The sequence below is a fragment of the Diadema antillarum genome, unplaced genomic scaffold (genome assembly GCF_040938485.1).
Source record: "Diadema antillarum isolate AM-2024a unplaced genomic scaffold, OU_Dant_1.0 seq00000708_RagTag, whole genome shotgun sequence".
In the NCBI taxonomy this organism is placed as follows: domain Eukaryota; kingdom Metazoa; phylum Echinodermata; class Echinoidea; order Diadematoida; family Diadematidae; genus Diadema; species Diadema antillarum.
In genome coordinates this window covers 858,856-872,243 of record NW_027271612.1, presented here as the reverse complement: position 1 = coordinate 872,243, position 13,388 = coordinate 858,856, and the positions used below count along the sequence as shown (strand labels likewise).

At 39.0% G+C, this 13,388-nt stretch overlaps 1 protein-coding gene across 1 annotated transcript; it reads left to right on the top strand.

Moving 5' to 3' along the window:
- The first annotated feature begins 3,053 nt into the window (after window positions 1-3,053).
- On the top strand, window positions 3,054-11,952 carry LOC139737822 (arylsulfatase B-like). The gene is made up of 7 exons (XM_071648496.1): window positions 3,054-3,353; window positions 4,049-4,235; window positions 4,939-5,123; window positions 6,112-6,319; window positions 6,766-7,018; window positions 8,806-9,038; window positions 11,681-11,952. The coding sequence occupies exons 1-7, from the start codon at window positions 3,054-3,056 to the stop codon at window positions 11,950-11,952; spliced, it is 1,638 nt and encodes a 545-aa protein (XP_071504597.1).
- The last annotated feature ends 1,436 nt before the right edge of the window (window positions 11,953-13,388 follow it).

Genomic DNA, 13,388 nt, shown 5'->3' with positions numbered 1-13,388 from the left:
TTGTTAATTGTAGATGTTTAATTCATTTGTTATTAAGATGATCTTGAAAAAAAGAAGAGAAATAACTGTTTACATGATTCTTCGTCAGTTTCACGTGTAAGCCTCATTATATCTCTCATGTTGCAGCTATATTAATACTGTACCGTATTCACCTGCAACCCTCTGCTGCGTTGTATGAGGGAATTAAGTCAACATTACACATTTTGTGGAACTCCTTTATACATAAAGCCGTTTGTGAATCAACACTACTGTTTTTTTTTCAACATTTATTTTGGTCAATAAACAAAACATGACGCAACGTTCAATATGTTACGATTATATCAATATGTGTGTGTGTGTGTGTGTGTGTCTGTATGTGTGTTTGTGTTTGAAAACGTGTATTTTTTAAAGTTACTGTATGTACATGCGATTTATTGTACATTGTACGTTGTCTATTGTACTGAAGTCGTAGGCTCAGCTTCATCGTATTCGCTAATATTCGCCATAGATTGGTTTTAAGATCTATATTGTATTATGTTTTGATTTATTTCAGTATTATCTTGTGTCTTTTTATGACCCTTTTTTTCTTCTTTTCTTTAAACTCAATATTGATTCGTGAGCTGGCCTCTGTTCTAAATATTTTTTAAATCAGCATGAGTACATGGCTAGAATAATTGATCATTTTTTTTTTTTTAATAAAATTGCAAGGCATTAGTTCATGACAAACCGAATTTTGTCAGAGCCTTATCTAACATAAAGAATTAATGTACGCAACCTGATATTCTGAGTACACTCGCACTGACACCAACCTCTCCTTTCCGGACATGTTGGACATCCGGATATGGGGAACATAATATCTACCGATACACGTGACTGCCTACCTAATGGAAGCTACAAGTTTGCGTGTCACGTCCTCGTCACCTGATATGCAGTCAGAATTATCTGATAATTGTTCAATGAACGATCGCCTGTGCCGTGCCCTGCTTTAATGGAAAGTTTTCTGTCCATGTTCTTGCGGTGATGTGGGGGTAGTGAATGTCTGAATGCATGTTATTATATTTTAGATGAAAAATAGATGGGAATGTATTTGAAAGATATTGAGAACGATATTCAATTCATGTGAGTTTCTGTAAGAATTTTTTAATGAGTTTGGAATCCCCCTTCAGAGTGATAAAAAAAAAAATCCGTCGAGATTGCATCCGGATAATATTATAGAGATATGTTAAAGCAGGGGCGGATCCAGGAACTCCGTAAAGAGGGGGCGCGTTTACAAAATTAAAGGGGGGCGCACGCACCCCTCCCCCATTTTTTTCTTTTTATTTCTTTTGTTTCAACAAAAAAAGGGGGGGGCGTGCGCAGGTTGCCGTCCTCCCTGGATCCGCCACTGGTTAAAGGGAGGCCGGATATGAGAGATCGGACTGTATAAAGGTATAATAAAATGGAGTATAGACACGAAGATGGAACGATGGAACGACGTAATGATATTGCAAGGTCCCAAAACAAATTCATGTTGTTGTTGTTGATTTCTTGTACATGTATTGTCAAACACTGGCTTAGTAATGAAGCACCAACCCACTAATAAAGACAGCTAAGCCGAACACTGCAAACAGCTACATTCTGAACCTGGTATAGTAAAATAATCATTTTCTCTATTTTTTTCTGACTTGTAATGGTTAGGGTAGTTTCGTGAAGTATTCATATTATTTTGTGAGTAACGTTCAACAAGATATTCCCGAACCTAAAGGCTTGTCCTTTAATCATAACCAACTACATTGTACTGATTGATTGTTTGAGAAGCATTTTCTTTTCTATCCTTTGTTTCTTGTTGTATAAAGTACAGAACAGATGGAGAAATCTGACATAAATTTTGTTGTTTATTAAAAAGAAACATTCATCAAATCATATACTGTACGAGAAGACATACAATAAATCCCTGATATACCCGATAAAACAGAATTTAAACAAAAACATAAGCAAAAGAAAGAAAAAGGAAAGAAAATATCGTTCGTAAGGAGCCGAATCAAAGTGGCCTAAAGGCTTGTCCTTTAATCATGACCAACTACTGATTGATTTTTTGAGAAGCATTTTCTTGTCTTTCCTTTGTTTCTTGTTGTATAAAGAACGGAACACAGGTGAAGAAATCTGACATAAATTTTGTTTTTTATTAAAAAGAAACATTCATCAAATTATATACGAGAAGACACACAATAAATTCCTGATATATCCGATAAAACAGAATCTAAATAAAAACATAAACAAAAGAAAGAAAAAAGAAAGAAAATATCGTTGGTAAGGAGCCGAATCAAAGTGGAAAGGGTTTTTCTGTGTCGAAAGGGGGCACTGTACTAGTCACCATTGTGCCGGAGTGCTCACTCAAGGTTGCAGGAAACAATAGCCAATACATTCCTTTATAGGAAGCTTGAGAGATTGTAAAGTGAAGAATGTGAGAGTGAAAGAATCAATGATTCATCTGGTATTTACATCGCAATAGAGGTAGTCTGGCTTCCAGACCGTCTGCTCGTAATTACTATTTGCTTTGTATTTGTTAATATGAACGCCATCGAAACTACAAAAGAAGTACAATAGCAGGTTTATAGCTGGATGGTCCATCGGCAAAGGCAGCGACTTCATCACGGGCACCGATTTCGTCATATTTAACCACGGAGTATTTTGTAAAAGGAGTACAGTTGACAAAGCGTCTGGAAATCAGACTAAAGTCGGGGGGGGGGCATACTCACGACTGGATAGACTGGGTTTGAAGGTTGGTTGGTTGTTGGTGGTGTTTATTGGCGCTTTTCAATCAATCTGATTATCTGCGCCAGATAAGGAACGAAATTCCGCCTTTTATGTGTCGAATGGGAGTCTACATTGTCATCAAAGCACCTTGCGAAGGCTTGGCCGTAAGGCTCAGTCGAAAGGCGGCTCATACACATCAATCTGAATTCAACATTTAATAAAAACAAGGACCGGAAGACTCTCTACAGTATGGATATCAATGTGGTAGTGGTAGGTAATAGCGGTCGGTCGTTTAACTATACGTTTTATGCCACACGGTAGGTAAATAATAGTTAACCATGGGATCAACGGCAGTCAAGGGACGAGTTCTGGCCGCTGGTTTATTTCTACTCGTATGGTGCTGCTCACGAGGACATGTTGGAGGCGAGAAGGCAGCCAGCTCCCCACCTAACGTTGTCTTCATTCTAGCCGACGATCTGGGGTTCAATGACGTGGGATACCATGGTCGTGACCACATGTCGGCCATCCGGACCCCCGTACTGGACGCACTGGCTGGCGAAGGGGTCAAACTTGAGAAGTACTACGTACAGCCCATGTGCACGCCCTCTAGGAGTCAGCTACTAACGGGGAGATACCAGGTCAGGAGCAGTCGCGCACGTACACACTGATTCTTTTATTCTTACTCTTACCACTTTCATTTCATTTCACACAGTCCTGATGATTGCGGTTTGATTATGTCTTATTATATATCATTGTACCTAATCAACAGAAAGAGCTACCCAGGGACCGCGGAACATGTTTAAATAGCATGTGTGTGTTTGTGTGTTTGTGTGTTTGAGGGTGTCAAGAGTTAAAAACAGAACTTGTAAAAAACGTCGTGGTTTTCGTTAAGACTATTTACGTTATATGATTATGATTATGATTAGTACTATTATTATTATTATTATCATTATTATCATTATTATTATTATTATTATTATTATTATTATCATTTTGGTGTGTGTGGATTGTTGCAAAGGGCATTCGGACTATTGAAATTGATTTAACGATTGTTCGGAAAGAAGAAATGTTATTAAGGTCCTTCGAGGGGTAAATCAATCTATACTCTAGTCCACTGGCGGATAACACACCGAGAAAGATACACATGAAACGACAAAATTTTGTCAAAACACGTAGGCCTATACACGCGTCGGACCCCCGTGTTTGATCTTTAAATCTCACCTGTTAATCATATGTATAGTCATGCAATCTCCACCTAAAGAAATAGAAAAAAAAATGTCATGCTTTTTCTTTCTCATTGGTCTAATCCCTGCATAATGGCGGATTGCAACAGATTCACACGGGGCTTCAACACGGTGTGATCCGGGCACCTCAGCCCAACGCGCTCCCGTTGGACGAAGTCACGCTGCCGCAGAAACTGAAGGAGCGCGGCTACGCCACCTCCATGGTGGGCAAGTGGCACTTGGGTTTCTACAAGGACGCCTTCCTGCCAACTGAACGTGGATTCGACTCATTTTTTGGTGATTCCTCGGGGTTTTTCCCTTTTCTGTCTTTTAGCAACTTATTACATTCAAGACTTCGGGAACGCTAGTAACATAGTGCATAATGTGAACCATTCCCAATACAGTGGACTCCTGTTATATCGAAGTTCTGGGAACCGGTAGTGTTCTTTCGTTATATCGAAGTTTCGTTATATCCGTGTTCGTTATAGTGCGCTGTATTATACCGCTATAAAATCTTTGGTATGTGTAAGCCCAGAGAATCAAAAGATAAAAAATAATAACAATCGTAAATAAAAAACGTCAAATTTCATGTGTAATGCCTTGTAACTTTTCAACGGAGGACTCTGCAGAATTCACGATAAAAACCTGATGGGTCCGCTCCTATATATACTTCTCGAAGATGTCAAGATAACGCCATTTATAGTGGCAGTCTTGCTTATGGCCTAACGGAAATTTAGTACAGTGTATTGTGAAATGAATTGTGTGTGTTGTTGTTGTTGTTGTTGTGAGATCCTATCCAGCTAATACGACAAAGCATAGAATTAATCGAAAAATAAGAAGAAAACAAATCATTGAATTTGAGCAGCTATAGGTTGTCTGATTTTCTTCAAACTTTGAATATTTTTTTTTTCTGAGTCCGTCTGCCCTCTTCCTGTGCGAATTTGCATTGATTTAAAAACAAACTAACATGTGTACGGCATCAATCATAATTATCATGAAGGTTACCTGTCTGGTAAGGAGGGGTACTACAAACACAACAACACGCTCGAGAAAGGCGGAACTGTGATGAAGGGCTATGACCTGCGGGCTAACAAGTCCGTCGTGAAACACTTCCGGGGTCACTATTCCACGCACATCTTCACAGAGAAGGCCGTGCACACCATCAAGCATCATGACAGGTCAAAGGTGAGAGGGTCAAAGGCCGAACAGGTGCAAGGCATGCTTGATGCATTCAATATTTTTTTTTTCATTTCACTTATCTTTCTCCGTTAAGTAGTAAGAAATAAACGGATGTTTAGCAAACATTCATTATCTAATTTATTCATTCATTCATTCATTCATTCAGTCATTCATTCGTTCCATCATTCATACATTCATTTTCGTTTTCACGTTTAAAAATGTCATTATGATGAGACTAACGATGTGACATCGATTCGTGTGTTAAACACCATCTACAGCCAGCACATGATAATTCTATGATTCTCCCATATTGTTATGCTATAACGTTCATAATTGAAAATAATCATATCATGATAACATGATTATATCATATTTTTACGTCACATTGTGTGCATATTATAACTCTTTACTGTAAAGTGCTTCATATAAGACGTATATCTCTGACAAAGAAAAACAAAACAAAATCTAGTCAGTAAAGTTTGGATCAATTTCACACATTGATTACGCAACTACATTTGAGGCAATTTAAAGGTTCATGACCTAGCGACCATCGACATCTATTACTCGCCCCCCGTAAACGAATGGAAGGAGGATGATTTACCTACACTGACACATCTATCAGTGGATTCGTATCAAGTTTTAAAAATATATTTACATATGAAGAGTTTGTTCGCAAAAATCCGATAAGTCCATATTTGCCAAATGGAGATATTTGCGATTAAAAGTCAAGAAAAATAAAGAAAATAGTAAGAAAATATTTGCTTCTTTTGACCATAACTTCAAAAATGCACCTTTTATGTAGTGACCAATGTTTCAATTAAAAGGTATCATTTTTTTACTTTATGACAGAGACCGTACTTCAAAATCTTCAAAAATGGACTTATCGGTTTTTGCGAACAGTATTATATGATATTTGTACTGTGGTTTTTGGTTTTGTATTGTTGTTTATGGTCTCATATTGAATCTGTCCTCTTTTCTCTTCTCCTGGCCCTAGCCGTTGTTTCTGTACATGGCGTACCAAGCCGTGCACGCGCCCCTGGAAGTTCCTAAAAGATACAAGATTCCTTATGCGCACGTGAAAAGCGAGCGGCGGCGGACGTACGCCGGAATGGTATCATGTATGGACGAGGGCATCGGCAACATTACGGAGGCGTTGAGACACTCCGGCCTGTACAACAACACCGTTATCATTTTCTCTACGGGTATGAATGATGGTATTGATCACCATGATCATATCAAATTAGCCATTGGACACATTTTACTCTGCCATTTATCAAGTAGATATCAGTATTTTGTTTCCTTTATTGTAGGTGTGTCTACTTGTCTGTCATAATATCTGCACGTCTCTCTTTCTATGCGTTTGCGATCCTATGCGCATTGTATTCCTGTACACCAATATAAAACATTCACTAAAAGCCAATGTCACAGAGAATACTAGGAATATGTCATGTCATAGCAATATAGGAATTTAAAAACAGAAATAAAGAAATAACAGTCACACCACGGATCAAGTATTAATGTAATATATATCAAAGGAAGATATTAAAGAATAGCGACGGGACTTAGGCCTAATTATGTGGTACTGAATAAAAACAACGTTTGTTAACTACTGCAGCTCCATCTTACATTCCCATGGTAACATCTGCAGATAACGGTGGACCAACGCAGTGCGCCGCCAACAACTGGCCGTTGAGGGGCGAGAAAGGGACCCTGTGGGAAGGGGGAGTTCGGGGCGTGGGCTTCGTCCACAGCCCGCTGCTACCTGCCTCCGTCCGAGGCAGCAGCAACCACGAGCTCATCCACATCAGTGACTGGCTGCCCACCATCGTGGCTGGTATAGCAGGTGGCAGCCTGAATGGGACAAAGCCCCTGGACGGCTTCAACATGTGGGACACGATCAGGTAAAACAATCTAGTCACTGGTGTTAAGGAAACCCTTTGCGTCCTGAGTGCTGATTAATACAGAAAACTACAAAGCATTATAGGCACTGTCCAAAGTCTTCACACAATTAATAAGGGTCAACCCTCTTTCAAACGAGATTTTCAAGTTGATAGCTGCTATAACCATTGTATAGGAATCATCAAGATCCTGTCATTAACGACCTAAATGACTGCGGACTTAATATTGTATACCTTTGTATGTGTGTTTTCTGCGGATAGTATCCACTGAAATACGTCCGCGCAAATGTCAATATCCATCCCTCTTGCCGTTTGAGATAATGAACTGAGATTTTGAATTTATACTTAATTCTGTTTTGCACATCAAATGGAGTATGGATATCTCTAAGGGTGAAGTGTAAGGCTTCAAGTAAGTAACGACAACGTTGCGCGGGTTTCAAACAAATAGTAAATGTTTTCTATTGACAAACACATCGCTGTTAACTCGTCTTTCTTTGATAACACTCACTATATACAAGTGCTGTGATCTCGTAGTTTCTACAAAAAAGAGGATGTTATACAAAAGGTCAGAGCTAATATCGTAGTCTTAGAAATTCAACCCAGACCTGGAGCAATACACATATTATTATATTGCGCTCACTTAACCTTTCCCTCTCATATTGACGGAAGAAATTACACCGGTCCCCCGATATGTTAGAATACGAGGATATACCTATAGTGATGTTTATGAGCAGATAATACTTTAACAAATCTCGAGTGAGAGCACAGAGAGAATAATGCCACCACAAAAGTTCGCATTCACTTAACCCATCTATGGGCATATAACGACCTGTATAGTCCTTTTTGCAATGACTGTACAGTACCAAAGGGATATGGGGGAGGGCAGCAAGCAGGCTAGTCTAGATTCTAGACTCCCTTTTTTTTAAACCATATTTTTATTCTTCGAAGCAGACACAAAACCTGACTGTAAGTTTCTGAGAACCTGCCTGGAGTACGTAGGTACTTTAAACGTGTCTGCCCGGAAATAGAGAGAGTCCAGTCTGGCCATAGAGTATTATGTCGACGACAGAAATCCAGACTGCTAACGCATTGTAATTTTGCGGTGCCAGCAAGAAAGCAGAATCGCGCCATCACTCGACGTGACTCTTACAGTGAGGTTTAGAAGCTGTTTTGGCGACTAGAACTATCACAAAACGAGTCCAAAATCTAGAATACAAGCATCAAGAAGCGGGTATTTTCTTAAAAGTCTTATGAGAAATTTTAATTTATTTATTTGTCTATTTATTTTTGTTTATTTTTTACCTCATGAGACACATTTATCAGAGACATCATGAAATGGATTTTACTTCCTTTGAAAGGTTGTCATAGCTATACATATCATGAGCGACTTTGGTCATTCTGAGATTAGTGTAAAGACGTTTTATGTGATAACGTCATGAAAAGGACCCCTGGTTATGTTTTGTCAGCATTAAATCACGACAACAGCACCTTTTACCACTGAAGAAACGTCATCATATTTGCACATGAACTGCCTGCCGGTTATGAATATCAAAGAAGCCTAATTACTATGTTATTGTGATTTTCACAAGAAGAGACATTCCATAATCTATTTCACTTAACTGTCACTTTGTAGAAAGGGAATTTGGAACGAAAATGTTGTTACTCATGTAGGCCTATACTATCCATCATAGGTGCTCCAACCCCTCCTCATAGTTTGATAGTGAATGCTCTCCCAAAAAACGATCAATCACAATCAATTCGAACTCAACAAACTGATTTTTTTTTTCTAGGGGCGAGGTTTCATCACCCAGGAAGGAGCTATTACACAACATCGATCCGCTCGTTGTGTATCCATACTATCCGGAAGACTCGGAAACTGACCAGGACGCGTGGTCCGAGATGTGGTCGAACCGGTTAAGCGCAGCGGTTCCTCGGTTTCAACGCTTCAACTCGTCGATCCGGGCGGCACTCCGCGTTGGTGACTGGAAAATTCAGACTGGCCATGGCGGATCATTGAGGCCTCGTTAGTAAGCTTTAGTAGATAGTAAAGTTTGAGAATTCAAACGCTTAATTTGTTATGTGGATAAAGCTATCATGGATAAAGCTTTGGATCCTTTTGCAGGAGATTTTTGGTTCTGTCACTGTTCAGTCCAAGTACTATGGGCAATAGTGAACCAGCGTCCCATTTAATAAAACTTGTTATCTGTGACAACTGCCACATTTCTGTGACAAATCTGCTCTCAGCCAATCAGTTGCAAGGATTTCCGTAGCTTATAACACCTATGACAACTTGTCACTGATAACAAGTTTTATGAATAGGGGCCCGGGTCTGTGAATAGAAATGATTATTTCCGCCTAATTTTCCAGATTATGTTTTTTTAGCGCTTGGCAAATTCTGTCATAAAAAATAAAAAAAAAATCAGGCAGTTCTGGAGAAATGTGAGGGAAATACCAAAGTATTGTGTGCAGCATTGTTTGAACATTTGAAAACCCACCCCTACCATTACAAATGATTTTTAATATTCTTTGGTTCTTCTTCTTCTTCATCCCCTTCTTCTTCTCCTTCTTCTTCATTGGGTTTTCTTCTTTTCTGCCAGGTTAAGTCTGCCTCCTTGAACAGCAGCTGACGATTCTTGCAAACTGTAAAACCCAATGCACACTAACAGTATAACGCTCTGGAAGAAGAGATAAAACACTTACTGTAGAATGATTAAGGCACTGATAAAAGTGCCACTATATGCAGGGGCGGCGCAGCTGTGGGGGGCCCCACACTTTTTGTGCATCATACAAAGGAATACATAAGGTGTCATCACTTTGGGCCCCCACACTTTTTTCAACCCGGAAGTACGTAAGTGGCACTAAAATGGGAGGGGATAGTATGACCTGAGGACCTTTTTTTTTTTTGCTTGTTAGCTCATGAAACCCGGAAGTGGGCCCCCACACTTTTGAAAACAGTGCGCCGGCCCTGTAATGTAACAAGCATCAGTGTACTAGGAAAGTGACGCTAGAGGTCTGCTAAATCTTTATCAAAATTACTGCAGCTGTTGGGGCAGTGTGGCATGGTGCATGAGATTCAAGACCTCTCGCCGACATTTCACTAATTATGTCATACCATGACATGATATGGATACCGAATTCGAATTTACAAATATGATGGACAACAATAGATAGGGACATTTGAACATTGTGTGATAAAGGAAATTCAGTACCTCCTGTATATACATACATACATACATACATTGATACACTCAGCAAAAAAAGAAAGTAAACACTTTTTCAAGTATATATTTCTAATCTAACATTTCGCTAAAAGTTTGTTTATTATATACCATATTAAAGGTAATTTAATTGGATATCAACCTGGTAGGTCAACAAAAAGTAAAACTTTACGCATGAGTGAACACGTTTGTTTTTCTCTGCCAGGTCACAAAAGTAAAAATTGCAAAACTGAACAATTTGCCAGTCATGCTTAGGTGCTCTTCCATATAACAATAAGAACAAACAACAAATTTCACACAAAAAGAAACATGAATTAAGTTTTAATAATAACCACTGTGATCTCTTGATATCTTTAAAGCCCAAAAGATCAATAAAGGCTAAAAATAATGGGGGAAAATGGAGAATCTTTTGTCAAATCTAAATTCAAATGAAATAAGAAAAGAAGCAATAATTAACAAAAATGGTAGATTTTTTTTCAAATTAGGAAATTGCAAATTCTGTTTGGTTACTGTATTTGTCTTATGGCTTCTTAAATTACTAAATTAACAGAATGAAACAAAGAAATTCTGTTCATTTAATCATCTTTATGCAAATTACTCCCTATGCCATTTGAAGTTTGAGTTGACAGAAAAATTCTTATTTCCCCCTTTAGTTTCTCACTTTGTTTTTGTTAGAAGTGACAAAGAGATAAAGAGAACGAAAACTTATTTTTGATATTTCATTCATGTCTCTCATTGTGTAATACTGGTCTTTTGTTGTCATTGTTATCGAGAAGGGTGTTTGGAAAAGAAAGATAACTTGCCCATTTTTGCAATTTTTACTTTTGTACTTTGGAGAACAAAAACAAAAGTGTTCACTCATGCGTAAAATTTCATTCTGTATCATTCTACTAGCTTGATTGCTAATTAGATTACCTTTAATATGGTATATAATACATTGATTTTCATCAAAATCTTCTATGAAAAATATGAACTCGAAAAAGTGTTTACTTTCTTTATTTGCTGAGTGTACATACATACATACATTATACATACAATTTCGATAGCGCCATTTTCCATTCTCATTAAATGCTCAAGGCGCTTTACACCAAAGGAAAAAGGCTGAAAATACATATAAAATAAAAGAAGAAAAAGATGAAAAAGAAGACATGAATGTCTGTCTTCAAAACGCACTGTCAAACAAACTGGATTTTAGGATACTCCCGAAAGACGTTATGGAACATGAGTCTTTCAACTCACGTGGAAGTGAATTCCACAGTGTTGGTCCAGCGTGAGCGAAAGCTCGTCCCCTCCACCTCCCCCCCCCCCCCCCGAAATTTGTGAGGAAGGGGATTTTTTTTAAGAGACCAGAAGTTGAGGATCGAAGAGTTCGTGTAGGTTGATGTTGATGAAACAAACATACATTTATATACAACTTATTGTGATTTCTGTGCTTTGCTTGGACCAGTGCCCCACCCAGACTCGTGGACCCCACCTCTAGAGTCTGGTCTAGGAATCGTAAACCCTATTTTGAGGCCAGGTCAACATCTTTGGCTATTCAACATCACCGCGGACCCCTTGGAAGAAAACGATCTCTCGGATAACTATCCGGAGGTAGTCGCTATGATGCTGGACCGACTTGACCAATATTATCAAGACTCGGTTCCGGTCAGATATCCACCGTGGGATCCACGCGCGAATCCGGCCTTGCACGGAGGCGCCTGGGGGCCTTGGGAATGAATCTCCCGAACACAACTCTCCTTGCAAGCACGGACATGACAAGTCCCAGCAATAACATTATGGTGTAATTTAATGTGCATCCTTTGTTATCAATTTAATTATTCATTCACTGTTAATATTTGTATGAGATATGATGGACCACGTGTCTCATAATAAGCCAGGTCGAGGATAGCTCGTGTGCTCGTGGGCACGATTGACCTTTCATTTCTCTCAGTTGGTTAGGCACTTCACTCGATTCAAAGCGACGTGATTTTTTAGCTTGCCCAACATAGCAATTCACGGAATTCGCATTCAAACAAAGAATGGACCTGCATCGACCAGGTGACCAGAATGGTTCGTCAATCAACATTCAGTGGAACATTCATTTCATTGCAACTGATTGACAAATTGCCCTACATCGACGTAAATAAGCACTGAATTGATCAGTGTTTTAGTAGTAGCCATGATAAAAAAAAAAATCATGGGCGTACATACTCGAGCAGGATTCGAACCTACGACCTCCTGATCACCGGACAGGCGTCATCTCCACTAGACCACCGAGCTTTCGCCCGAATGCAAGTGTTGGTTCTAATCCTTATAGCATGCAGCGGGTACTGCTTTGTTATTCAAATTCATGAATTTCTTCCGTCGAGATGTTTTCATTGCAACTGATTGACAAAATTCATGAATTTGAATAACAAAGCAGTACCCGCTGCATGCTATAAGGATTAGAACCAACACTTGCATTCGGGCGAAAGCTCGGTGGTCTAGTGGAGATGACGCCTGTCCGGTGATCAGGAGGTCGTAGGTTCGAATCCTGCTCGAGTATGTACGCCCATGATTTTTTTTATCATGGCTACTACTAAAACACTGATCAATTCAGTGCTTATTTACGTCGATGTAGGGCAATTTGTCAATCAGTTGCAATGAAAACATCTCGACGGAAGAAATTCATGAATTTGAAAAACATTCATTTCATTGATTTGTGTGAAGTGCATTAACAGCCTTTTTCTTTTAACATTGCCAAATACTAGACTTGCTGTCAGGCGGATGTACTGGCAAACACCATCTATATGGATTACATGAATAAATATAACATCATCGATGCTTATCTCAGTGAATAGAAAAAACCTACCTGTCTCTCAGTACAAATTACCTTTTTCTGCTCATGCGCAGACTGGAACCCCGAACTGGCGTCATAAGGCGATCATGTATTATCATACATATTACTTGTACCATTTAAAAGCCTATAGACTGAGAAATATTTGTAACAGATCATTGGTAGCAACGAATTCCTCAAGGCTTAAGCAACCATTTCGTTATCAAATTGACCGACTTGACCAAACTGACCGCGGGGAGGGGAGTTATTACAAGCTGTCATGCAGATCGGGGCACTTCATGAAGGTTTTTGTCAGATATTTCATCTGACAAATTGTTATAAGCTACCGCAATCCTTG

What these genes read in the sequence shown, in the direction of transcription:
- LOC139737822 (XM_071648496.1), top strand. Translation starts at nt 3,054, where the DNA reads ATGGGATCAACGGCAGTCAAGGGACGAGTTCTGGCCGCTGGTTTATTT. An exon ending in TACTAACGGGGAGATACCAG is followed by an intron (nt 3,354 to 4,048) that starts GTCAGGAGCAGT and finishes GGATTGCAACAG; the next exon opens with ATTCACACGGGGCTTCAACA. An exon ending in TGGCGGATCATTGAGGCCTC is followed by an intron (nt 9,039 to 11,680) that starts GTTAGTAAGCTT and finishes TGCTTGGACCAG; the next exon opens with TGCCCCACCCAGACTCGTGG.